The sequence below is a fragment of the Pogoniulus pusillus genome, chromosome 44 (assembly GCF_015220805.1).
Source record: "Pogoniulus pusillus isolate bPogPus1 chromosome 44, bPogPus1.pri, whole genome shotgun sequence".
In the NCBI taxonomy this organism is placed as follows: Eukaryota; Metazoa; Chordata; class Aves; order Piciformes; family Lybiidae; genus Pogoniulus; species Pogoniulus pusillus.
Window position 1 is genome coordinate 634724 of NC_087307.1, and position 27755 is coordinate 662478.

Here is a 27755-nt window from a genome sequence, read left to right on the forward strand (position 1 = left end):
GGTGGGAGGTTGAAACTGGCTGAGCTTTGGGCTCCTTTCCAACCTAACCCATTCTATGATTCACTGACTCTAACCTGGGCTGGTGAGAGGTGTCCCTGCCCATGGCAGGCCCTTGGAACTGGATGACCCTCAAGGTCCTTTCTGACCCAAACCATTGTAGGGTTCTGTGATCCTTCCCTGTGAGGATGCTGGGGCACAGGAGCAGGCTGCCCAGAGAGGCTGTGGAATCTCCTGCTCTGGAGAGGTTCCAGCCCCACCTCTGCACTGTGACTCTGGGCAGGCTGCTTTGGAGGGGAGGTTGGGCTGGGTGAGCACCACAGGTTCCTCCCCACCCCCCCCCCCCAGAAATTCACTTTGTTTTTGAGGTCTGCACCTTGCCTCTGTCCCTGAACATTGAATCCAGGTGGTTGGAGCAGGCCCCAGGCTTACCTGTGACCACATGAACCACCTGCAGCACAGCAGCCAAGCGAAGCGCTGCAGTCTGCCGAGCTCTGGGTCCCATCACCTCGCAGCTCCCCAGGGCATCAGTGAGCATCCAGAGCAGAGCTCAGCAGAAAGCTGAAACCTTCCCAAGCACAGAAGAATACAAAATGCAAAGGGTGAATCAAGCTGAAGTGAAGTCAGGACAATGAGAGGTGCAACCTGGGGCATAAACCCTATGAGGAGAGGCTGAGGGAGCTGGGGGTGTGCATCCTGCAGAAGAGGAGGCTCAGGGCAGAGCTCATTGCTGTCTACAACTACCAGAAGGGAGGCTGTACCCAGGTGGGGTTGGGCTCTTCTCCTAGGCAAGAAGCAACAGAAGAAAGGGGCACAGTCTCAAGTTGTGCCAGGGCAGGTCTAGACTGGAGGTCAGGAGGAAGTTGTTGGCAGAGAGAGTGATTGGCACTGGAATGGGCTGCCCAGGGAGGTGGTGGAGTCGCCATCCCTGGAGGTGTTGCAGCCAAGCCTGGCTGGGGCACTTAGTGCCATGGTCTGGTTGATTGTCCAGGGCTGAGTGCAAGGTTGGACTGGCTGAGCTTGGAGCTCTCTTCCAACCTGCTTGACTCTATGATTCTATGATTCTATCCACTGTTAGGTCAGTCAAGTTCTGCTTCTGAGACTTGCAATTGGCCAGCAGAGCACAGAATTCATCACATTCAAAAGTGAACTCTAGAATTGAATTGCAAATCAAATCACAGAACTCATTAAATTAAAAAGCAAATGAATAAATTAAAATAAAAAATAAATCATAGAATTATTGAACTTCAAAAGTAAAAACTCTGGAATCAAATTAAAAACCAAATCACAGAATTCATTAAATTGAAAAGTTAAAACCATAGGGAAAAAAAAAAAACAAATCACAGAATTAAATCAAAAAGTAAAAACTAAGGAATTAAATGAAAAATTAAATCTTAACATTAATTAAATCAAAAAGTAAAAACTACAGAATGAAATTACAAAAGAAATCAGAGAATTCATCAAATTCAAAAGTGAACTCTGGAGCTGAATTGCAAATCAAATCACAGAGTTCATTAAATTCAAAAGTGAACTCTAGAATTGAATTGCAAATCAAATCAGAGAGTTCATTAAATTCAAGAGCAAACTAATACATTTAAATTCAAACATAAATCATAGAATTATTGAACTTCAAAAGCAAAAGCTCTGGAATCAAATTAAAAACCAAAACACAGAATTCATTAAATTGAAAAGAAAATTCTGGAATTAAATTGCAAATCAAATCACAGAATTCATTAAACTAAAAAGCAACCTAATAAATTAAATTAAAAAAATCATAGAAATATTTAACTTAAAAAGTAAAAGCTCTGGAATCAAATTAAAAACCAAATCAGAGCATTCATTAAATTGAAAAGCATAAACTCTAGAATTAAATTGCAAATCAAATCACAGAGTTCATTAAACTAAAAAGCAATTAAATCAAAAAAACAAATCATAGAATTATTTCACTTTAAAAGTAAAAACTCTGGAATCAAATAAAAACCAAATAATAGAATTCATTAAGTTAAAAAGTATAAACTCTAGAATTAAATAGCAAATCAAATCACAGAGTTCCTTACATTCAGAAGTGAACTCTGGAATCGAATTGCAAATCAAATCAGAGAATTCATTCAACTAAAAAGTATAAACTAGAAAATTAAGTCCCAAAATAAATCTTAGGATTAATGAAGTTAAGAAGTAAAAACTCTGGAATCAAATTCAAAATCAAATCACAGAATCCATTAGGAGCAAAACCAGAGCAGGACATGAACAATGGCAGCACAAAGCTGATTAACTTCCACCTTAAAGCAGAGCATTGGAAAGTTAAAAGCTGACTTGGAAAGGGCCTCCTGGACCAAAAGGTCACTCTGGGGAAGAACTCAGGACTGCAAACCCCACAGCAGAGCTCTTCCACAGCCTCCGCCATAGGGCACTCCCAAGGGCAGCCACAAACTCTTCCTGCACCCAGCAGGATTCCAGCCTCAGAGGTTGTGAGGAGCAAACCTGCACCTCCATGCTCATGCAGCCCCCTCCAGAGCCCTCACGCTGCACCAGCCTCTCCCAGCCAGACCATAATTCCTTACCTGACTGGTCAAATCCTAAGGGTCCATCTGCAACCCACATGGATCATGGCCACGAGAAGCTTTTGCCTCCTCCCACCTGAGCGCTTGGACTTTCACTTTCCATAGCTCCAAGGACTCCTCCACTGTCCTCAGCCAAGCTCTGAGGGACTGGGGTTGGACTTCGCCCAGGAGTAAATCATTCTCCTGGGTGCAGCTTTCCAACCAACGCTGTGCAGAGCAGAACCTGTCGGAGCCCTTCAAAGGGCTGCTGACCTCCTGCACGCCTGGAGCCGAAGCACAGCGCAGGAGCAGGGCTCCAAGGCCTCTTCCCCAGTGGGACATTGAGATGCTCGAGCGTGTCCAGAGAAGGGCAACGAGGCTGGGGAGAGGCCTTGAGCACAGCCCCACGAGGAGAGGCTGAGGGAGCTGGGATTGGTTAGCCTGGAGAAGAGGAGGCTCAGGGGGGACCTTATTGCTGTCTACAACTACTTGAGGGGAGGTTATGGCCAGGGGGAGGTTGCTCTCTTCTCTCAGGTGGCCAGCACCAGAACGAGAGGACACAGCCTCAGGCTGTGCCAGGGGAGATTTAGGCTGGAGGTGAGGAGAAAGTTCTTCACTGAGAGAGTCATTGGACACTGGAATGGGCTGCCCGGGGAGGTGGTGGAGTCGCCATCCCTGGAGCTGTTCAAGGCAGGACTGGACGTGGCACTTCACAGTATCACAGTATCACAGCATCACCAAGGTTGGAAGAGACCTCACAGATCATCAAGTCCAACCCTTTATCACAGAGCTCAAGGCCAGACCATGGCACCAAGTGCCACGTCCAACCTTGCCTTGAACTGCCAAAGGGACGGCGACTCCACCACCTCCCCGGGCAGCCCATTCCAGTATCCAATGTCGAAGTTTTAGTTATGCTAATTTTATTTTCCCTTTTGACTTTATTTGTTGTTTTAAATCTCAATTCAATTCGTTTTGGTTTGATTCATTTAACTTCTGTAAATTGCATTTCTTTTATTGCCTTATTCAGGTTATTTTCATCAATTTAATTTTAGTTCCATTTATGTTATTTTATTTTATTTTATTTTGTTTTAAATTTTATTTGTTTGTTTCTTTTTTAATTTCCTTTCCTTTTACTTCAATTCCTTTTGGCTTAGGTCATTTATCTTTAATTAAGCTTATATTAATTGCATTTATTTTATCGCTTTGTATTCTTTTACTTTTGTTAATTTGATTCTATTTAAATTTATTTTTATTAATTTCACTGATATTTTATTTTATTTATATTTTTAATATTTATATTCATTTATATTTAATTTAATTTAATTTATCTTTGGAATTTACTTCATTTTAATATATTTGAATTTAATTTATCTTTGAAATTTACTTTATTTTAATAGATCTGAATTTAATTTATCTTTGAAATTTACATTTATAAATAAATTTCAATTTAATTTCTCGTTGAAATTTACTTTATTTTAATATATTTGAATTTAATTTATCTCTGAAATTTACTTTATTTTAATATATTTGAATGTAATTTATTGACACTCTTAAAATCATGGCTTGGTTAATCAAATGTTGTTTTATTGTAATTTAATTTAATTTAATTTAATCTCTTGTCACATGTTTAATAATCTTTTAGCTTTAAATTAATTTGATTTTATTTTTATTTAATTTATTGACACCTTATATTATTTTAATTTAGTTTATTTTCATTTATTTTTAACTTAATTCTTTTATTTTACTTAATTTTCATTTAATTAAATTTATTGCCTCATTTTTAATTATCTTTTAGCTTTAAATTTATTTGATTTTATTTTTATTTATTTTATTGTCAACTTATTTTATTTTAATTTCGTTTATTTTCATTTATTTTTAACTTAATTCTTTTATTTAACTTTCTTTTCATTTAATTTAATTTAATGCCAGATTTTTAATTATCTTTTTGCTTTAAATTTATTTCATTTTATTTTATTGTCACCTTATTTTATTTTCCTTTTTAATTTTAATTACATTTCACTTTTTGTATTATGTTTCAGTTAATTAAATTTTATTTTATTCCACACGATTTAATTTAATTTAATCTTAATTTAATTTATTATTATATTTTACTTTATTTTAATTGTGTTTATTGTCACATTTTTAATTGGCTTTTTGGCTTTAAATTTATTTTATTTTACTTTATTTTATTGTCATCTTATTTTAATTTAATTGAATTTTAACTAAATTATTATTTTATTTTACTTTATTTTATTTTAATTTATTATCACATTTTTTATTCATTTCTAGCTTGAAATTAATTTATTTTTTATTTATTTTATTGTCAACTTAGTTTAGCTTAGTTTAGTTTAATTTATTTTATTTTAATTTAATTTAAACTTAATTTATTATTTTATTTCACTTTATTTTCATTGAATGTAATTTACTGCCACATTTTTAATTATCTTTTAGCTCTAAATTAATTTAATTTAAATTTTATTTATTTTGCTGTCTCCTTTTTTTTTTACTTTAATTTATTGACCCTTTGAAAAATTATGGTTTAGTTAATTAAATTTTATTTTTATTTATTTAATTTTATTTTTATGTATTTTATTGTCACATTTTTTTAGAATTTACTTTATTTTAATTACATTTAATTTTAACTTTATTATTTTATCATACTTCATTTTAATTTAATTTAATTTAAGCTAAGTTAATTTTAACTTAATTTATTATTTTATTTTATTTTCATTTACCTTATTGCTGCATTTTTAATTATCTTTTGGCTTTAAATTAATTTAATTTAATTTTTATTTATTTTACTGTCACCTTCTTTTATTTTACTTTAATTTACTGACCCTTAGAAAATTATGTTTCAGTTAAATAAATTTTATTTTTCTTTATTTCATTTTATTTTTATTTAATTTGTTGTCACATTATTTTTTTAGATATCATTTATTTTAATTTAAGTTAATTTTGACTTTATTATTTCATTTTACTTTATTTTCATTTAATTCATTATCACATTACTTTTTTAGATTTGATTTATTTTAATTTAAGTTAATTTTAACTTAATTCTTTTATTTAACTTTATTTTTATTTATTTTATTGTCACACTACTTTTTAAATGTAATTTATTTTAATTTAATTTTAACTTAATTTATTATTTTTATTTTATTTATTTTCCTTTAATTTAATTCTAACTTACTTTATTATTTTATTTTACTTTAATTTCACAGTATCACAGTGTCACAGTATCACAGTATCATCAGGGTTGGAAGAGACCTCACAGATCATCAAGTCCAACCCTTTTCCACAGAGCTCAAGGCCAGACCATGGCACCAAGTGCCACGTCCAGTCCTGCCTTGAACAGCTCCAGGGACGGTGTTATGGAGAGTAGCAGAAGCCCTCAGCAGGCCTCCCTGTTGTGAAAGTTACAGTGTCTCACATTAATGCCAAGAGCATTGCAAAACCAAAACAGTCCTTCAGTGCCATGAGAAAGTCTCTCCCTGGTCGAGATAAAAGGTAAACAATGGCCACTGTTTTGGCTAGGGGGAACGGCAGTTCTCATGCCCGTTCCACACCTGGTGTGGGCCGAGCTTGGGGTGGTCTTAGAAGTTGTTTTGGTAAAGATTCTCCAATTGTATGGATTGATTCTAACTTTGTGCCAGTCTGTAAGAATAAGGTAAAATAGCCTGGGCTGGAGGGTTACCTCTTTGAGCATTATAAATGGTGTGCTGGCCTGGATCGGGGCTTGCTGGTACCTGCTGCTGCCTGCTCGCTCGCCTGCCTGCCTGCCTGCCTCGCTCCTGCCCCGGTGACCTCTCGTTCCTGATCGGCCCTGCCCGACGAGGGACCCGCAGAGGCCTGAAACCTGCTTGGGCCTGATCCTGACGAACAAAGGGACACCACCCAAACCTCGAATCCTGCTGATCTGAACCGCTGAATCGTGAGTAAACCAAAGAAAGAACTCACCTAAAGGCTGAGTAACTTTAAAGACTCAAAAGAACTCTAAGGAAATCACAGACTCTCCTTTATCTGCTATTTTCTGAACTGTTTTTCTACAACTTCAAACCTAAAATAACTCAGGTGGGGAATTTAGTCTGGGAGGGGATCTCCATGTTTGAGCAGTAAATCACTTGAACCATACAAGTGAGCCTTCGTGTGTTTTCCCCTAATCCTCCCAAACTACCTTCCGTGACAGACGGCGACTCCACCACCTCCCCGGGCAGCCCATTCCAGTGTCCAATGACTCTCTCAGGGAAGAACTTTCTCCTCACCTCCAGCCTAAATCTCCCCTGGCACAGCCTGAGGCTGTGTCCTCTCGTTCTGGTGCTGGCCACCTGAGAGAAGAGAGCAACCTCCTCCTGGCCACAACCACCCCTCAGGTAGTTGTAGACAGCAATAAGGTCACCCCTGAGCCTCCTCTTCTCCAGGCTAACCAATCCCAGCTCCCTCAGCCTCTCCTCGTAGGGCTGTGCTCAAGGCCTCTCCCCAGCCTCGTTGCCCTTCTCTGGACACGCTCAAGCATCTCAATGTCCCTCCTAAACTGGGGGGCCCAGAACTGAACACAGGACTCAAGGTGTGGTCTAACCAGTGCAGAGTCCAGGGGCAGAATGACCTCCCTGCTCCTGCTGGCCACACCATTCCTGATGCAGGCCAGGATGCCACTGGCTCTCTTGGCCACCTGGGCACACTGCTGCCTCATGTTCAGGTGGGTATCAATCAGCACCCCCAGATCCCTCTCCGTTTGGCTGCTCTCAGCCACTCCGACCCCAGCCTGTATCTCTGCATGGGGTTGCTGTGGCCAAAGTGCAGCACCCTGCACTTGGAGCTATTGAACCCCATCCCTTTGGACTCTGCCCATCTGTCCAGGTGGTCAAGGTCCCGCTGCAGAGCCCTTCTGCCCTCCAACTCAGTCACATCTGCCCCCAGCTTGGTGTCATCTGCAAACTTGCTGATGGCTGACTCCATGCCCTCATCCAGATCACCTATGAAGATGTTAAAGAGGATGGGGCCCAGCACTGATCCCTGAGGGACACCACTAGTGACAGCTGCCAGCTGGATGTGGCACCATTCACCACCACTCTCTGGGTCCGGCCCTCCAGCCAGTTCCTAACCCAGCACAGAGTGTTGCCATCCAAGCCATGGGCTGACAGCTTAGCCAGCAGTTTGCTGTGGGGGACAGTGTCAAAGGCCTTGCTGAAGTCCAGACAGACCACATCCACAGGCCTCCCCACAGCCACCAAGCGGGTCACCTGATCATAGAAGGAGATCAGGTTAGAAAGGCAGGATCTGCCCTTCCTAAACCCATGCTGGCTGGACCTGAGCCCTTTGCCATCCCTCAGGTGTGCTCTTATCACCCCCAAGCTAACCTGCTCCATCAGTTTCCCTGGCACTGAGGTCAGGCTGACAGGTCTGTAGTTCCCAGGTTCCTCCATCCCACCTTTCTTGTGGATGGGGACCACGTTGGCCATTTTCCAGTCTCCTGGGACCTCTCCGGTGAGCCAGGACTGCTGGAAAATGATGGAGAGCAGCTTGGCCAGCTCAGCTGCCAGCTCTCTCAGCACCCTGGGATGGATCCCATCTGCTCCCATGGACTTGTGGGTGTCCAGATGGCTCAGCAGGTCCTGAACTAATTCTTCATGGATTTCCAGGGGAACACACTGCTCCCCGACCCCATTTCATTTGATTTAGTCTCATTTTTATTACATTTTCGTTTTAATTCAATTCACTTAATTTTATTTTCATTTACTTTTCTTGTCACATTATTTTATTTTAATTTTTAATGTTTCTTTCATTTTTATTTCTTTTATTCTTTTATTTCTTTCCATTTTACTTCATTTTCACTCAATTTATTGTGATGCTTTCAATTATATTTTCCTTTTAAATGATTTTTATTCCATTTTTATTTATTTTATTGCCAGCTTATTTCCTTTCCTTTTATTTCATTTTCATTTCATTTACTTTATTATTTCATTTTAATTTAATTGTAACTTCATTATTTTATTTTCCTTTCATTGCCTTTGATTTAATTTTAATTTGATTTATTATTTTATTTTCCTTTAATTTCATTTCATTTATTGTCTCATTTTTATTACATTTTTGTTGCAGTTTCATTCATTTTATTTTCATTTACTTTCTTGCCATATTATTTTATTTTAATTTTTAATGTTTCTTTTATTTTCATTTCCTTTATTCTTTCATTTCTTTCTACTTTACTTCATTTTCACTTCATTTCTGGTGATGCTTTCAATTATCTTTAACATGATTTTTATTCAATTTTTATTTATTTTACTGCCACATTATTCCCTTTTGTTTCATTTTCATTTACTTTATTATTTCATTTTCATTCTTTAATTTTTCTTTTATTTTCATTTCCTTTATTCTTTTATTTCTTTCTACTTCATTTTCACTCCATTTCTTGTGATGCTTTCAATTATCTTTTCCTTTAACATGATTTTTTATTACATTTTCATTTATTTTGTTGCCAGATTATTTCCTTTCCTTTTAGTTCCTTTTCCTTTCATTTGCATCATTATTTTCTGTTAATTTAATTTAATTTCTTGTCCCATTTTTCATTCTCTTCAATCTCATTTCACTGGAATTGATTTTCCTGTTGCATTGCCTCCATTTGTGTCGCATTTATTTCCCCACTGCTTCCTTTGCTTCCATTCAATCAGCTTCAGTTGATGCTAATTTGCTCTGCTTTGATTTCATCTCAGACCATTTCTGTTCAGTGATTCTTTTCCTCCCACTCAGTTTCCTTCTCCCTTACTTCAGCTGACTTCAGCTCCCCTGCGCTCTGCCCGGACCTCCCCTCCAGCCCTGCCCCCAGCGCTGCTGCCCCCAGCAGGAGGAGGACTCAGAGCCGTGGAGTGAGGCCACAAAGATGCTGCCAGGGCTGGAGCAGCTCTGCTGTGAGCACAGGCTGAGGGGGCTGAGGAGGTGCAGCCTGCAGGGGAGAAGGCTCCAGGGGCAGCTCAGAGCTGCTGCCAGAGCCTGAAGGGCTCCTGCAGGAAGGCTGCAGAGGGACTTGTGCTGAGGGGACATGAGCCAGGCCAGGGGCAATGGTTTGGAGCTGAGGCAGAGGAGGGGAGAGTGGAGTGGAGGAAGTTCTTCAGCAGGAGGGTGGTGAGAGCCTGGCACCTCCAGCCTGAGCCTGCCCTGGCACAGCTTGACCCTCTGTCCCCTTCTTCTGGCCCTGCCTGCCTGGCAGCAGAGCCCAACCCCAGCTGGCTACAGCCTCCCTGCAGGCAGCTGCAGGCAGCAATCAGCTCTGCCCTCAGACTGCTCTGCTGCAGGCTGCACCCCCCCAGCTCCCTCAGCCTCTCCTCACAGGGCTGTGCCCCAGGCCCCTCCCCAGCCTTGCTGCCCTGCTCTGGGCACCTTCCAGCACCTCAGCAGCTCTCTGGGACTGAGGAGCCCAAAACTGGGCACAGCACTCCAGGGGTGGCCTGAGCAGTGCTGAGCACAGGGGCACAAGAACCTCCCTGCTCCTGCTGCCCACACTGCTCCTGAGCCAGCCCAGGCTGCCATTGGCTCTGCTGCCCACCTGGGCACTGCTGCCTGCTCTGCAGCTCCTCTCTGCCAGCACCCCCAGGGCCCTCTCTGCCTGCCTGCTCTCAGCCACTCTGGCCCCAGCGTGGAGCTGCTTGGGGTTGCTGTGGCCAAAGTGCAGACCCTGCCCTTGGCCTGGTTCAGTCTCCTGCCCTTGGCCTCTGCCCACCCATGCAGCCTGGCCAGGGCCCTCTGCAGCCTTCCAGCAGGATCCATTCATCTATTGCCAAGCAGCTGTAAGGTCTTCTCCAGAGTCTCCTGAGGCCACAGCCCCCCCAGCCCTTTCAGCCTGTCCTCACAGCAGAGCTGCTGCAGGCATTGGAGCATCTTCATGGCCTCCTTCTTCTGCTGGATGCTTGAACCTCCTTTGGCTCTAGAGGGAGAATGAAGATGCAGATGAAAGCTGAAGCCTCACCTTCAAACCAAGCTCACAGCAGCTGAGCTGCAGCCAGGATGCCCAGGACTGAGAGCCCTTAAGGACACAGGTTGGCTTCTGACAGCCTGGGGGGAGGCACAACTCAGCCTACAGCTCCTTCCACAGGCTGAGCAGGTAGGAGCTGACTTCACCTCAGTGTTACAGAGTCATAGAGCCACAGAATCAGTCAGGGCTGGAAGTGACCACAAGGATCAGCCAGTTCCAACCCCCCTGCCATGCCCAGGGACACCCTCCCCTAGAGCAGGCTGCACACAGCCTCAGCCAGCCTGGCCTCAAACACCTCCAGCCATGGGGCCTCAACCACCTCCCTGGGCAACCCATTCCAGCCTCTCACCACTCTCCTCCTTAACAACTTCCTCCTCACCTCCAGCCTCACTCTCCCCACCCCCAGCTCTGCTCCATCCCCCCCACTCCTGCCACTCCCTCACAGCCGCAAAAGTCCCTCCTCAGCTCTTTTGTAGCCCCCTTCAGGTCCTGGCAGGCCACAAGAAGGTCCCCTGGGAGCCTCCTCTGCTCCAGCCTGCACAGCCCCAACTCTTTCAGTCTGTGCTCACAGCAGAGTTGCTGCAGCCTCTGAGCATCCTCCTGGCCCTGCTCTGGGCAGGCTCCAGCATCTCCACAGCCCTCTTGTCCCAGGGGCTCCAGAGCTGGGTGCAGCAATATCATCTTGAAGGACCACCCTGAGAAATGAGTGGAAAGGTGGACCTGGGCTGGGCTCCTCTTGGAAAACCTTTGACCAAACCTTGGATTTTATTTGCATCCCCACACCCTGCAGCCTCGAAACATGGCTGGACCAAGGGCAAATCCTGCCTGGCAAACCTGGAGGCCTCCTATGAACAGGTCACAACACTCAGAGATGAAGCTGAGCAGCTGCTGGCACTGGCCTGGCCCTGAGCAGCCTCTGGCACTGTCCCACACCACATCCTGCTCTCCAAGCTGGTGCCACATGGGTTTGAGGGGTGCAGCACTGATGGGCACACAACTGGCTTGATGGCCACAGCCAAGGAGTGGCTGCCAATGGCTGCATGGCCAAGTGCAGGCAGTGCCAAGGGCAGGCAGTGCCAAGGGCAGGCAGGGCCAAGGGCAGTCCCTCAGGGGTCAGTCCTGGCACCAGCCTTGCTCAGCATCTCTGTGGGTGCCATGGGCAGGGGCACTGAGTGCAGCCTCAGCAGGTTGCTGCCCACACCAAGCTGTGTGGTGCTCAGCCAGGCTGGAGGGCAGGATCCATGCAGGGGCACCTGGGCAGGCTGCAGAGGTGGGCACAAGCCAAGCTCAGGAGCTTCAACAAGACCAAGGACAAGGTCCTGCAGCTGGGTGGGGGCAATGCCAAGCACCAGTCCAGGCTGGGCAGTGCCAGGCTGGAGAGCAGCTCTGAGCAGAGGCACCTGGGGGAGCTGCTGGAGGAGAAGCTCAGCAGGAGCCAGCAATGAGCACTGCAGCCCAGAGAGCAGCCAGGGCCTGGGCTGCAGCAGCAGCAGTGTGGGCAGCAGGGCCGGGGAGGGGATTCTGCCCTCTGCTGAGACCCCACCTGGAGCACTGCACCCAGCTCTGCCTTAGAAGCAGCCCAGGATGCCTTTGGATGCTCTGAAGGTCACCTCTGCCCCTCTGTGTGTGATGCAGAGGTGGCAGTGCAGCAGGTGATGGTTCCACTCAGTGCTGTGAATCAGTGAGTTGTTTCTTAAGGAGTGGAGAAGAGAACCTCACTGCCTGAGGGGAGTGGCTGATTCCTAACTGTGCCTCCAGTTCTACTTCTCCTCCAGCAGGCAGCTCCTCCTCTTCAAACTGCCAGATCAGGCTCATGTTGGAAGACACCAAAGCAGCACTGTGCTGCCCATGTCAGGGTTTTGATGATGGACACCAAAATCAGCTCAGGAAGCTCCATGCTCAAGCCCTGCTGCCAATGTTCCTCCCTGCTAGACCCAAGAGTGAGCTGATTTTGATGACAGCTCTCTCTTAGACCCAGGCAAGGAACAGGTCATTTGAGTGACATCACACAGCACCTGCAGGATGGCCAATGGCTCAGGCCCAGCCAGCATGGGTTTAGGAAGGGCAGGTCCTGCCTCACCAACCTGATCTCCTTTTCTGATCAGATTCCTGCCTGGTGACTGTGGGGAAGGCTGTGGATGGAGTCTGCCTGGACTGCAGCAAAGCCTTTGACACTGTCTGCCACAAGCAGCTCCTGGCCAAGCTGGCAGCTCATGGCTTGGACAGATTCACTCTGTGCTGGGTCAGGAACTGGCTGGAGGGCAGAGCCCAGAGAGTGGTGGTGAATGGTGCCACATCCAGCTGGCAGCTGTCACTGGTGGTGTTCCCCAAGGATCAGTGCTGGGCCCAGTCCTGTTCAATATCTTTATTGATGATCTGGAGCAGGGGATTGAGTCCAGCATCAGTAAGTTTGCAGATGACACCAAGCTAGGAGCAATGTGGAGCTGTTGGAGGGTAACAGAGCCCTGCAGAGGGACCTGGCCAGGCTGGATGGAAATGAGTTCCAGAAGCTGACTGCAGTAACTCCTCCTGTTCCCAGAGGTAACTGCCCTGAGCATGTCTGATCTGGTGGCATAAGTACTCGACTGGTGCTGGGAGGGAGCAGCTGCAGAGGAGGCAGCAGTGCCCAGGTGGGCAGCAGAGCCAATGGCATCCTGGGCTGGCTCAGGAGCAGTGTGGGCAGCAGGAGCAGGGAGGTTCTTGTGCCCCTGTGCTCAGCACTGCTCAGGCCACCCCTGCAGTGCTGTGCCCAGTTCTGGTCTCCTCAGTCCCAGAGAGCTGCTGAGGTGCTGGAAGGTGCCCAGAGAAGGGCAGCAAGGCTGGGGAGGGGCCTGGGGCACAGCCCTGTGAGGAGAGGCTGAGGGAGCTGGGAGGGTGCAGCCTGGCCCAGAGCAGGCTGAGGGCAGAGCTGATTGCTGCCTGCAGCTGCCTGCAGGGAGGCTGTGCCCAGCTGGGCTTGGGCTCTGCTGCCAGGCAGGCAGGGCCAGAAGAAGGGGACAGAGGCTCAAGCTGTGCCAGGGCAGGCTTAGGCTGGAGGTCAGGAGGAAGTTGTTGTCAGAGAGAATGATTGGCACTGGAATGGGCTGCCCAGGGAGGTGGTGCAGTGCCCATGGCTGGAGGGGTTGGCGCCAAGCCTGGCTGGGGCCCTCGGTGCCAGGGTCTGGTTGGTTGGGCAGGGCTGGGGCAGAGGTTGGGCTGGAGGAGCTTGGAGCTCTCTGCCAGCCTGGCTGATTCTATGGTTCTAAGACATTGAGGTGTGGAGAGCAATGCTGAGAGCACAAAGATGTTGAAGCTTGGCAGGTTGGCTGCACTGAGAGGTCTCAGCTCCTGCTGCAGAGGGGAAGTTAACTGCTGCCAGGTGATGCTTTCCCACATCAGTGCTGTTTATTGCTGCTGCTCTTCAGAGCTCTGCCACCCCCAGGACTCATTTTGATAAAGTTTCATTTCCTACATGGTCATGGAAACATTCTCAGGGTAACATCTGCAGCTCACAGAGGCAGCAAATACAGCAGCAGTGACTGACCTGGAAGAGAAGCTTCCCACGGTCAGTGCCACTTGTGGCCAATGTGCTGCTTGCCCAGCAGCTGGGCTCAAGCTCTCTCTGCTCTATGGCAGAAGGCAGCAGAGTATCACAAAGAGATATTGAGTATTTGCTCACAGATTATGGTTGTTACCCTCACAGAGGCTGCCCACAGCCCAGACAGTGCCCAAATGCTCTCAGGGGACTCTGTCTTGTTGGACATCGAGGCTTGAATCTTCCTGGCTCCTGGGGACAGGATGCAGCCAATCTCTGACCTTGGCTGCTGGCTTCTTCTGGATGATCTGTGTCTGTGTCCAGGGGTTCTAGGCAGGACCTTCAGGTGCAGAGGCAGATGTGTTGCAGTCTCAGTACCATGTCACATTGGCCACACAAGCTGATGGCATGCAGACATCCAGGGTCTGCTCCTGGTGACTCGCAGCAGTGGAGTTTAGCAGGCAGCAATAAGGCAGTGTGCAAGAGCAGCAGGGCTGGGCACAGCAGAGAGAGCAGGCACAGAGCAGGGAAGCAAAGCAGCACAGCAAAGCAGGGTGTTGGGAACTGGCTGGAAAATGGGGGGCACAGCCCCTAGAAGCTTGTACAATCAAGCCTTGGATGTGAGCTCTGAGTGTGTTGGAACTGCAGTAAACCACAGCGCTGTGTGTGAAGAAGCTCAGAGGAATGTGGCCTTGAGCCTTCTGATAAGCAGCTTCTATCACACAGTGTCACAGTATCACAGTGTCACAGCATCATCAGGGTTGGAAGAGACCTCACAGATCATCAAGTCCAACCCTTTACCACAATTCTCAAGGCCAGACCATGGCACCAAGTGCCACGTCCAGTCCTGCCTTGAACAGCTCCAGGGACGGCGACTCCACCACCTCCCCGGGCAGCCCATTCCAGTGTCCAATGACTCTCTCAGGGAAGAACTTTCTCCTCACCTCCAGCCTAAATCTCCCCTGGTGCAGCCTGAGGCTGTGTCCTCTCGTTCTGGTGCTGGCCACCTGAGAGAAGAGAGCAACCTCCTCCTGGCCACAACCTCCCCTTAGGTAGCTGTAGACAGCAATAAGGTCTGCCCTGAGCCTCCTCTTCTCCAGGCTAACCAATCCCAGCTCCCTCAGCCTCTCCTCGTAGGGCTGTGCTCAAGGCCTCTCCCCAGCCTCGTTGCCCTTCTCTGGGACTGTGTGCAGAGCAGGAGGGAAATAGGAGGAATGTGCAAATTCCAATTCCTAGGTGCACTAAAAATGCTTTAGCAGTAACCACAAGCAGGAGGATTATGCACAGTCGAATACTTAAATGCACCAAATGCCAGTGAGCAGTGCCACACTGCATGCTGCCTGTGCTCACTTTGCTCACCCTAACTGCAAAGTGTGTGCCTGGTGACTTGGAGCCTGAGGTCTCAGTAAAGAGTTGGATTGCTTGGGCAGCTCACTCACACTGAGTCCTCTCCCTGCTTTCCCATTCTCTTCCATGGCAGGGGAGCAAAGCAGCAAAACAAAGCAGGGGGGCAAAGCAGGGGAGCAAAGCAGGGGAGCAAAGCAGCAAAGCAGGGAAGCAAAGCAGGGGAGCAAAGCAGCAAAGCAAAGCAGGGGAGCAGAGCAGGAGAGCAGAGCAGGAGAGTAAAGCAGGGGAGCAAAACAGTGAAGCAAAGCAGGGGAGCAAAGCAGGGGAGCAGAGCAGGGGAGCAAAGCAGGGGAGCAAAGCAGGGGAGCAGAGCAGGGGAGCAGAGCAGCAAAGCAAAGCAGGAGAGCAAAGCAGGGGAACAAAGCAGCAAAGCAAAGCAGCACAGCAAAGCAAAGCAACAAAGCAGGGGAGCAAAGCAGGGGAGCAGAGCAGGAGAGCAGAGCAGGAGAGCAAAGCAGGGGAGCAAAGCAGGAGAGCAGAGCAGGAGAGCAAAGCAGGGGAGCAAAGCAGTGAAGCAGAGCAAGGGATCAAAGCAGGGGATCAATGCAGCAAAGCAGAGCAGGGGAGCAGAGCAGCAAAGCAGAGCAGGCTGTGCTCCTGCATATCCCCTTTTTAACAACGTGGGCTGAGATAAGTTGCCCTTTGGACACAGCACAGCCACTCAGGGTGGCAGTCAGCCAATCCTTACCACATTAGGCACAGCCACAGGCTCACTTGTCCCTGATTTGGGAAAAGCTGAGGCCTTGCACTAGGCTAAGTGTGTGCAGCTTACACCACAGGGCCCTGGGCAGGCCAGGCTCTCTGGGGCCAGGTTTTGTGTCTGTTTCCCATGCTTGCCTCTCTGGTGGAGCAGGAGAACATGCCCAGGCAAGGCAGGACAGGTGGAAGCCTGTTTTGGGCCTATGAGTCCTGCCACAACAGCTCCCTTCCAGCCTGGCTGGTTCCATGACTCTATCCTCTGGTTAGGAGGTGTTAGGGGATAGGTTGGACTCAGTGGTGTCAAAGCTCTCTTTCAGCCTGGCTGGTTCCATGACTCTATCCTCTGGTCAGGAGGTGTTAGGGGATAGGTTAGGCTGGATGAGCTTGGAGCTCCCTTCCAGCCTGGCTGGTTCCATGACTCTGTCCTCTGGTTAGGAGGTGTTAGGGGATTGGTTAGGCTGGATGAGCTTGGAGCTCCCTTCCAGCCTGGCTGGTTCCATGATTCCATGACTCTATCCTCTGGTCAGGAGGTGTTAGGGGATAGGTTAGGCTGGATGAGCTTGGAGCTCCCTTCCAGCCTGGCTGGCTCCATGACTCTGTCCTCTGGTTAGAAGGCATTAGGGGGTTGGTTGGACCAGGACTTCCAGCCTGGCTCATTCTGACTCTGTGGCTCTGTTGGCAGCTGCCCAGGGAGGGAAGCCCAGGGAGGCTCTCAGGCTCTAGGTGCTCACAGGACGCACTCCTAACCATTTGCCATCGGGGCCTGGGTTGAAGCAGGGGTAGAGGCTGCTGGAGAAGTCAAGGTGGAGAGAGCCCAGAGGGCACTTTTCTTCCACATCAAAGAAGGACAGCACACACTGCTCCTGGTCCAGGAGCACTCCCACCACGCTGCAGGGCTTCCCCTCCCTCACCTCATCCTCCCCACTCAAGCTGTATTTTCCATGGGAAAACTGCAGGCTGAATAAGTTCTCCCTTGGGACAGTTGTGCTGCTCCTCAGCCCACTCCTGGCTTCCTTGCTCACCACACCCAGCTCCCACTCTGACTTGTCCCCCACCTCCACCTCCCAATAGTGCTGCCCTCCTGAAAAGCCTTCAGTGGCTGCCACCAGAGCTCTGCGTAGGGGCTTCAGCTGGGTGGAGGCTGCAACTCTGCGCTTCCCCTGGATGGTGAGGCTGAGATGTTTGTGGTTCTCATCCAGAGTGATGTTAACTGCAGAAAGGAGTCAGGGGGAAAGGAGTGAAACAAAACAGAAAGCACCAAATTAGTTCTGGTTGTCAGGATCATGAGCAACAATCAGAGAGGGTGAAAGAAACTGATCCAGGAACAGGCTGAGCGGGGAATGGCTGAGAGCAGCCCTGAGGAACAGGCCCTGGGGGTCTGGAGTGGGGAAAAGCTCATCAGGAGCTGGAATAGCTCTGAGGAACAGGAGCTGGGGGTCTGGAGTGGGGAAAAGCTCAAGAGGAGCTGGAGCAGCTCTGAGGAACAGGACCTGGGGGTCTGGGGTGGGGAAAAGCTCAACAGGAGCTTGCAGACAGAAGGACAGCAACAAAAATACCCAAAAAAACAAACAAATAAACCCAAACCCAAACAACAACAAAAATACTCAAACAAAAAAATACTCAAAAAAAACCCCAGCAAGAATAAAGCAAAAAAGCTCCAAAACAACAAAGAAAAAGAGAAATGATAACAAAAATGAGGAAAAAAAACTCAAAACACAAAAATTGACCCAAAAGAAACAACAAAACCAAACAAATAAAAACCACCAAAAAATCCCAGCAAGAACAAAGAGAAAAAGCTCCAAAACAACAAACAAAAAAACCCAAAAATAGTAACAAAAATAAAGATAAAAAACCACAAAACACAAAAATAGACCCAAACCAAACAAGTAAAAACCACCAAAAAAAAAAAAACCAGTGAGAGCAAAGGCAAAAAGCTCCAAAACAACAAAGAAAAAGAGAAATGATAACAAAAAAAGAGGAAAAAAAAACTCAAAACACAAAAAATGACCCAAAAGAAACAACAAAACCAAACCAAACAAATCAAAACCACAAAAAAACCTGAAAAGCTCCAAAACAACAAACAAAAGCAGAAATAATACAAAAAAGAAAGATAAAGAAACCCAAAACACAGAAATTGGCCCCAAAGAAACAACAAAACTAATCAAAACCAAACCCCAGCAAGAGCAAAGCCAAAAAGCTGCAAAACAACAAACAGGAAAGAAAAATAATAACAAAAATGGAGATAAAAAACCCCTCAAAAGAGAAAATTGCCCCAAAAGAAACAACAAAACCAAATAAATCAAAACCACCCAAAAAAAAAATCCCAGCAAGAACAAAGCCAAAAAGCTCCAAAATGACAAAGAGAAATGATAACAAAAATAGAGATAAAAAACCCCTCAAAAGACAAAAATTGCCCCAAAAGAAACAATAAAACCAATCAAAACCAAACTCCAGCAAGAGCAAAGCCAAAAAGCTGCAAAACAACAAACAAAAAACCCCAGAAACAATAACAAAAAGAAAGGTAAAAAAGCACAAAATACAAAAATTGACACAAAACAAACAACAAAACCAAACCAAACAAGTAAAAAACACAACAAAAATCCCAGCAAGAGCAAAGCCAAAAAGCTCCAAAATGACAAAGAGAAATGATAACAAAAATAGAGATAAAAAAACCCTCAAAAGACAAAAATTGCCCCAAAAGAAACAACAAAACCAAACACATCAAAACCACCCAAAAAAAAAAAAAAAATCCCAGCAAGAACAAAGCCAAGAAGCTCCAAAACAACAAACAGGAAAGAAAAAGAGAAATAATAACAAAAATAGAGATTAAAAAAAAAAACAAAAAAAGCCACAAAAAGGACCCAAAACAAATTGACACAAACCAGAAAAAGTAGAGATAAAAAATACACAAAACCCCACAAAAAAAATCCAAACCAAATAGCAAATAAAAACCACCAAAAAAACCTCAGCAAGAACAAAGCCAAAAAGCTCCAAAAGAGCAAACAGAGAAAGAAAAGGAAAAATAATAACAAAAATCAAGATTAAAAAATCCAAAACACAAAAATTGGCCAAAGAGAAACAACAAAAACAAACAAATCAAAGCCACAAAAAAAATATCAAAAAGCTCCAAAGCAATGAAGGGAAAGAGAAAAAACAACAAAAATAAAGAACAAAAAAAGCACAAAATGTGAAATTGCCCCAAAAAAACAACCAAGAAACCCAAATAAAAAACACCAAAATAAAAATCCAGCAGGAAGAAAGCCAAAAAGCTCCAAAACAACATAGGAAAAGAGAAATAATAACAGAAATAGAGATTAAAAAAAACCAAAACACAAAAATCAACCCAAAAGGAACAACAAAACCAAAGAAACAAATCAAAACTACCAAAAAAGCCCAAAAAGCTCCAAAACAACAAACAAAGGAAAGGAGAAATAACAAAAATAGAGATAAAAAACAAATCAAAACCACAAAAAAACCCCAAAGCTCCAAAAACAACAAAGAAAAACTGAAATAACAACAAAAATAAAGAAAAAAAAACACAAAAAATGGCCCAAAAGAAACAACAAAACCAAAGAAACAAATCAAAAACAGTAAAAAAATCCCCAAAAGCTCCAAAACAACAAAGGAAAAGAGAAATAATAACAAAAATAGAGATGAAAAAAAAACAAAACAGAAAAATCAAACCAAAAGGAACAACAAAACCAAAGAAACAAATGAAAACCACCAAAAAAAGTCAAAAAGATCCAAAACAACAAAGAAAGGAAAAGAGAAATAACAAAAATAGAGATAAAAAACAAATCAAAACCACCAAAAAACCCAAAAGCTCAAAAAGAAAACAAAGAAAAACTGAAATAATAACAAAAATTAAGGAAAAAAAACACAAAAATTGCCCCAAAAGAAGGAACAAAATGAAAGAAACAAATCAAAACCAGCAAAAAACAAACAAAAAAAAAATCTCCAAAACAACAAAGGAAAAGAGAAATAACAAAAATAGAGATAAAAACCAAATCAAAACCACCAAAAAACCCCAAAAGCTCCAAAAACAACAAACAAAGGAAAGGAGAAATAACAAAAATAGAGATAAAAACCAAATCAAAACCACCAAAAAACCGCAAAAGCTCCAAAAACAACAAACAAAGGAAAAGAGAAATAACAAAAATAGAGATAAAAACCAAATCAAAACCACAAAAAAAACCCAAAGCTCCAAAAACAACAAAGAAAAACTGAAATAATAACAAAACTAAAGGCAAAAAAAACCCCAAAACACAAAAAATGGCCCAAAAGAAACAACAAAACCAAAGAAACAAATAAAAAACAGTAAAAAAATCCCAAAAAAGCTCCAAAACAACAAAGGAAAAGAGAAATAATAACAAAAATAGAGATAAAAAACCCAAAACACAAAAATCAACCCAAAAGGAACAACAAAACCAAAGAAACAAATCAAAACCACCAAAAAAGCCCAAAAAGCTCCAAAACAACAAACAAAGGAAAAGAGAAATAACAAAAATAGAGATAAAAAACAAATCAAAACCACAAAAAAACCCCCAAAGCTCCAAAAACAACAAAGAAAAACAGGAATAATAACAAATAAAAGAAAGAAAACAAAACACAAAAATTGCCCCAAAAGAAGCAACAACATCAAAGACACAAATCAAAACCAGCAAAAAAAAAAAAAAAAAAAAAAGTTCTAAAACAACAAAGGAAAAGAGAAATAATAGCAAAAATAGAGATAAAAAACCCAAAACACAAAAATTGGCCCAAAAAGAAACAACAAAACCAAACAAATCAAAACCACCAAAAAAATCTCAACAAGAGCAAAGCCAAAAAGCTCCAAAGCAAGGAAGAGAAACAGGAACAATTACAAAAGAACAGACAAAAAAATACAAAGCAGGAAAATTGTCCCAAAAGAAATGACAAAAATCAAAGAAACAAATTAAAACCACAAAAAAAAGGCAAATAGCTCCAAAACAACAAAGAAAGGAAAAGAGAAATATCAAAAATAGAGATAAAAAAACCAAAACACAAAAATTGCCCCAAAAGAAACAACAAAACCAAAGAAACAAATTAAAACCACAAAGAAAACCCCAAAAAGCTCCAAAAACAACAAAGGAAAAGAGAAATAATAACAAAAATAGAGATGAAAAATGCAAAACACAAAAACTGACCCAAAAGAAGCAACAAAACCAAAGAAACAAATAAAACCACTAAAAAAAACAAACAAAAAGCTCCAAAACAACAAAGGAAAAGAGAAATAACAAAAATTGAGATTAAAAAAAAGCAAAACACAAAAAAAAACCCAAAAGAAACAACAAAACCAAAGAAACATATCAAAAGCACCCAAAAAACCCCAAAAAGCTCCAAAAGCAACAAACAGAAATAACAAAAAATAGAGATTAAAAAAACCCAAATCACCAAAAGTGCCCCAAAAGAAGCAACAAAACCAAAGAAACAAATCCAAAGCACCTAAAAAAACCCCAAAAAGCTCCAAAACAACAAACAGAAATAACAAAAATAAAGACAAAAAACCACAAAACACAAAAATTGCCTCAAAAGAAGCAACAAAACCAAAGAAAGAAATAAAAATGACAAAAAAAAACCCTGAAAAGCTCCAAAAACAACAAAGGAAAAGAGAAATAATAACAGAAATAGAGATAAAAAAACCCAAAACACAAAAATCGACCCAGAAGGAAGAATAAAAGCAAAGAAACAAATCAAAACCCCCAAAAAAACCCCAAAAAGCTCCAAAAACAACAAAGAAAAACAGAAATAATAACAAAAGTAAAGGAAAAAAAAACACAAAACCTGCCCCAAAAGAAGCAAAAAAACCAAACAAATCAAAACCACCAAAAGAAAAAAAACTAAAAAGCTCCAAAACAACAAAGAAAGGAAAAGAGAAATAACAAAAATAGAGATAAAAAAAACCAAAACACAAAAATTGGCCCAAAAGAAACAACAAAACCAAAGACACAAATCAAAACCACCAAAAAAAACCCCAAAAGCTCAAAAAGGAGAAAGAGGAAGAGAAAAGTGAACAGAAACAGAGACAAAAGAGCTACAAAGCACAGGAACTGCCCCGAAGGAATCAACCAACCCAAACCAACCCAATCCAACCCAATCCAAACCAAACCAACCCAACCCAACCCAATCCAAACCAAACCAACCCAACCCAATCCAGCTCAATCCAAACCAACCCAAACCAACCCAATCCAACCCAATCCAAACCAAACCAAACCAACCCAACCCAACCCAATCCAATTCAATCCAAAACAACCCAAACCAATCCAAACCATTCCAATCCAATCCAATCCAAACCAACCCAAACCAAACCAAACCAATCCAAACCAAACCAACCCAACCCAACCCAACCCAACCCAATCCAATCCAATCCAATCCAAAACAACCCAAACCAAACCAACCCAATCCAAACCAATCCAAATCAAACCAACCCAAACCAATCCAATCTAATCCAAAGCAACCCAAACCAAACCAATCCAAATCAACCCAATCCAATCCAACCCAACCCAAACCAAACCAATCTAAACCAAACCAATCCAAACCAACCCAAACCAAACCAATCCAATCCAAACCAAACCAATCCAAACCAATCCAATCCAATCCAACCCAACCCAACCCAACCCAAACCAAACCAAACCAAACCAATCCAAACCAATCCAAACCAACCCAACCCAAACCAAACCAACCCAAACCAACCCAAACCAAACCAAACCAAACCAATCCAAACCAACCCAACCAAAACCAAACCAACGCAAACCAACCCAAACCAATTCAAAACAACCCAACCCAAACCAAACCAAACTAACCCAAACCAATCCAAACCAAACCAATCCAAACCACCACAGAACCCCAAACCCAGCAACCCAAAGCCTCTCCCAAGCCCAAGGGAGCTCAAACTTCCCCTCCCCACCCCCCAGAACCCTCCAGAAGCCTTTGGGGTGCTTTGGTCAGACCAAAACTGAGACCAAAGAGTCTCCAGCATCGAATTCTTCTTCTCTGCCTTCCCCCCACAGGAAGATTTGTGTCAGAAGAGACCTTTTGAGGACCATTTAGAGCTCATCCACTCCAACAACCCTTGCAGTCACCAGGGACATCCCCAACTGGTCCCCCCCAGACCCCCAAACAACCTGACCTGGAGTGGCTCCAGCCATGGGGCAGCTCCCAGCTCTGTCAGCAACCTGGGCCAGGCTCTCAGGACCCTCAGGTCAAACTTTTCTCCCTTCTCCCCAGTCTGAATCTCTCTTTTAGCTTCAAACCATCTCCCCTCGACCTGTCAGAGGCTCTCAAGCCTGTCCCCAGCTTGCTGCTTGGTCACCTCCCCTGTAGGCAGTTGGAAGCTACCTAAGAAAGCCTGGATGCAACCAGAGCTCCCCAGGCTCAGAGAGCCACAGAGCCAAGCAGGCTGGAGAGAGCTCCAAGCTGTCCCATGCCAACCTCCCCTACCCAGCCACAGAGCCAAGCAGGCTGGCAGAGAGCTCCAAGCTGCCCCATGCCAACCTCTGTCCCAGCCCTGCCCAACCAGACAGACCCTGGCACCAAGTGCCCCAGCCAGGCTTGGCTTCAACACCTCCAGCTATGGGCACTGCACCACCTCCCTGGGCAGCCCATGCCAGTGCCAATCACTCTCTCTGCCAACAGCTTCCTCCTAACCTCCAGCCTCAGCCTGCCCCGGCACAGCTTCAGGCTGTGTGCCCTGCTTCTGGCCCTGGCTGCCTGGCAGCAGAGCCCAAGCCCAGCTGGGCACAGCCTCCCTGCAGGCAGCTGCAGGCAGCAATCAGCTCTGCCCTCAGCCTGCTCTGGGCCAGGCTGCACCCCCCCCAGCTCCCTCAGCCTCTCCTCACAGAGCTGTGCCCCAGGCCCCTCCCCAGCCTTGCTGCCCTGCTCTGGGCACCTGCCAGCACCTCAGCAGCTCTCTGGGACTGAGGAGCCCAGAACTGGGCACAGCACTCCAGGGGTGGCCTGAGCAGTGCTGAGCACAGGGGCACAAGAACCTCCCTGCTCCTGCTGCCCACACTGCTCCTGAGCCAGCCCAGGATGCCATTGGCTCTGCTGCCCACCTGGGCACTGCTGCCTGCTCTGCAGCTCCTCTCTGCCAGCACCCCCAGGGCCCTCTCTGCCTGCCTGCTCTCAGCCACTCTGGTCCCAGCGTGGAGCTGCTTGGGGTTGTTGTGGCCAAAGTGCAGACCCTGCCCTTGGCCTGGTTCAGTCTCCTGCCCTTGGCCTCTGCCCACCCATGCAGCCTGGCCAGGGCCCTCTGGAATGGGCAGCAAAGGTGGGGAGGTGGCATTCAGGTGGCACTTGGCTTACCTGCCCTGCTGCGAGCCCGCAGGAAGTCTGCAAGAGAAGGAGGAGCCCAGAGCTGAGTGAACTGATTGCAGCTGCAGGGCTCTGCCCTGGGCTTGGCAGTGGGGGGGAGGTTGAATCGAATTGGGGTTCAGGTTCCAACTCACCCAGCTCAGTCTGGACCTTATCTGCAAAGAGACAAAGCTGAGTTACCCTCCCAGGTGGTCCTCAGCACTGCCAGGGCACCACCAAACCCTGCCCTCATCACTGCCAGGGCATCACCAAACCCTGCCCTCAGCACTGCTTCCAGCCTTGTTAGCTCAGAGTCAGAGAATCAGCCAGGCTGGCAGAGAGCTCCAAGCTCCTCCATGCCAACCTCTGCCCCAGCCCTGCCCAACCAACCAGACCCTGGCACCAAGTGCCCCAGCCAGGCTTGGCTCCAACACCTCCAGCCATGGGCACTGCATCACCTCCCTGGGCAGCCCATTCCAGTGCCAGTCACTCTCTCTGCCAGCAACTTCCTCCTAACCTCCAGCCTAAGCCTGCCCTGGCACAGCTCCAGGCTGTGTCCCCTGCTTCTGGCCCTGCCTGCCTGGCAGCAGAGCCCAACCCCAGCTGGGCACAGCCTCCCTGAAGGCAGCTGCAGGCAGCAATCAGCTCTGCCCTCAGCCTGCTCTGGGCCAGGCTGCACCCCCCCAGCTCCCTCAGCCTCTCCTCACAGGGCTGTGCCCCAGGCCCCTCCCCAGCCTTGCTGCCCTGCTCTGGACACCTTCCAGCACCTCAGCATCTCTCTGGGACTGAGGAGCCCAGAACTGGACACAGCACTGCAGGGGTGGCCTGAGCAGGGCAGAGCACAGGGGCACAAGAACCTCCCTGCTCCTGCTGCCCACACTGCTCCTGAGCCAACCCAGGCTGCCATTGGCTCTGCTGCCCACTTGGGGGGTAGCTTTTGCTGTGCAACCCAATTGATTCTGCTTCTAACCCTCCAAACTCACCTTGCACAGAAGGCAAACTCTGGGATAAGGCAGAGGGGTGGGAAGGAGGGGGAAGGGTGGTTGGGAGCCCCCCGTGGGGAGTCTGGTTTCTGGGAGGGCTGCTGTGCTTCTGTGCCACCTTCCCTTTGCCTGCCTGTGTGCAGCTGTAAGTGCAGCTCTCTGCTTGCACCTTGTGCTAAGCTGGGAGTGGAAAGCTTCAGCCCTTAGAGTCATAGAATCAACCAGGTTGGAAGAGACCTCCAGGATCATCCAGTCCCAACCTATCCTCAGCTCCCAGCCAGCTGAGCCCAGCCTGGCTGAGTTCCCACGAGTGGGGGTGGGGAGCTCCCAAACCATCCCAGCCTCAAACCATTCCAAGGCTCCGAGGTCATTTCGTGTCCTTACCAACTGTGCTCTTCAGCTCCTGGATGCCTACAAAGCAAAGACAAACTGCAGTGAGAAGCTGGATGAGGACAGCAGAGGAGGGGTGAGAGCTGAGGGAGGGTCTGGGCACACTGGAAATGGTTACCTGTGTTTGTGGGGTCGCTCTGGGGCTTAACCTTTGTGTGGTTTTAGAGGGGATGCATCTGGGGTTTAATCTCCCAGGACAGCTCTTTGCCTCCATCAAACCACCCAGGAGGATCTGGATGGGCTTGAGCAGTGGCACAGTGCCAGCTGCAGGAGCTTCAGCAAGGCTAAGGGCAAGGTCCTGCAGCTGGCTCAGGCCAGCCCCAGGCACCAAATGCAGGCTGGGGGCAGAATGGCTTGGGAGCAGCCCTGGAGAAAGAGCCTTGGGGGTGTTGGTGCTGAGCAGCTCCCCGGGGGCCAGCAGTGCCCTCCTGCAGCCCAGCAGGCAGCCAGGGGCTGGGCTGCAGCCAGAGCAGTGTGGGCAGAGGGCAGGAGAGGGGATTCTGCCTCTCACCAGCCCTGTTCTGCAGACCACTTCCCTTCCTCTGGACCTGCTCCAGCCCTTAAATGTCCTTCTTGGAGTGAGGAACCCAAAACTGACCCCAGCACTCAAAATGCCCAGCCCAGGGGAGCAATCCCTGCCCTGCTCCTGCTGCCCACAGCCTTGCTGATCCAGGCCAGGCTGCTGCTGCCCCTCTTGCCCACCTGGGCACAGCCTGGCTGATCTTCAGCTACTGTCCCCCAGCACCCCCAGGGCTTTTCCTGCCAGGCAGTTTCCATCCACTCTGCCCCAAGCCTGGAGCCTTCCTGGGGTTGTTGTGACCCAAGTGCAGCACCCAGCACTTGTCCTGGCTGAACCTCATACAAGTGACCTCATCCCATGGATCCAGCCTGGTCAGGTCCCTCTGCAGAGCCTCCAACCCTCCAGCAGCTCAACTCTCACCCAACTTGATGCCATCTGCCAAGCAATTGAGGGAGCCTCAATCCCTGTGCCTAAACCATTGATGTCTTCATCGATGGTCAACCAAGCCCTGGGGAGCAGCACTCGTGGGCAGTCACCCACTGGAGTTAGCTCCACTCACCACAGGGTGCTGAGCTCAGCCACTCAGCCACTTACAGCCTGATTTTAGCAGGGATATAACTCCTTATGTGCACAGCAGCATCTGCCCACTGCAGCTGGAGTGCTACAGGCAGAGCTCAATCAGAGACACTCACAGCACCACTTCATAGCATGGCACAGAACCATGGAACCAGCAAGGCTGGCAGAGAGCTCCAAGCTCCTCCAGCCCAACCTAGCACCCAGCCCTGCCCAAACAGACAGACCCTGGCACCAAGTGCCCCAGCCAGGCTTGGCTCCAACACCTCCAGCCATGGGCACTGCACCACCTCCCTGGGCAGCCCATTCCAGTGCCAATCACTCTCTCTGCCAACAGCTTCCTCCTAACCTCCAGCCTCAGCCTGCCCTGGCACAGCTTGAGGCTGTGTCCCCTGCTTCTGGCCCTGCCTGCCTGGCAGCAGAGCCCAACCCCAGCTGGGCACAGCCTCCCTGCAGGCAGCTGCAGGCAGCAATCAGCTCTGCCCTCAGCCTGCTCTGGGCCAGGCTGCACCCCCCCAGCTTCCTCAGCCTCTCCTCACAGGGCTGTGCCCCAGGCCCCTCCCCAGCTTTTCTGCCCTGCTCTGGGCACCTTCCAGCACCTCAGCATCTCTCTGGGACTGAGGAGCCCAGAACTGGGCACAGCACTGCAGGGGTGGCCTGAGCAGTGCTGAGCACAGGGGCAGAAGAACCTCCCTGCTCCTGCTGCCCACACTGCTCCTGAGCCAGCCCAGGCTGCCATTGGCTCTGCTGCCCACGTGGGCACACTGCTGCTCCCTCTCTGCCTGGCTGCTCTCTGGCCCCAGGTAACAAACAATATCATATGTTGAGTAAATCCCATCCCAGCTCCACTCCTTCCCCTCCA

The 27755-nt window shown here is 46.8% G+C and overlaps 3 protein-coding genes across 3 annotated transcripts in view; all 3 read right to left on the reverse strand.

The window, feature by feature from the left end:
- LOC135192817 (butyrophilin subfamily 3 member A2-like) overlaps window positions 1–502 on the reverse strand; it is a 99271-nt gene extending 98769 nt beyond the window's left edge. Inside the window, exon 1 of the mRNA XM_064176194.1 lies at window positions 430–502. Within this exon, the coding sequence (XP_064032264.1) occupies window positions 430–502 (73 nt within the window). The remainder of the gene's footprint in view (window positions 1–429) is intronic.
- The window catches only part of LOC135192824 (deleted in malignant brain tumors 1 protein-like), a 501013-nt gene that overhangs the window by 339439 nt on the left and 133819 nt on the right, over window positions 1–27755 (reverse strand).
- Window positions 16837–27755, reverse strand: part of LOC135192818 (butyrophilin subfamily 3 member A3-like) — a 29706-nt gene continuing 18787 nt past the window's right edge. Inside the window, exons 8-11 of the mRNA XM_064176195.1 lie at window positions 25795–25821; window positions 24583–24603; window positions 24440–24466; window positions 16837–17327 (exon numbers count right to left, since the gene is read on the reverse strand). Of these exons, the coding sequence (XP_064032265.1) occupies window positions 16837–17327; window positions 24440–24466; window positions 24583–24603; window positions 25795–25821 (566 nt within the window). The remainder of the gene's footprint in view (window positions 17328–24439; window positions 24467–24582; window positions 24604–25794; window positions 25822–27755) is intronic.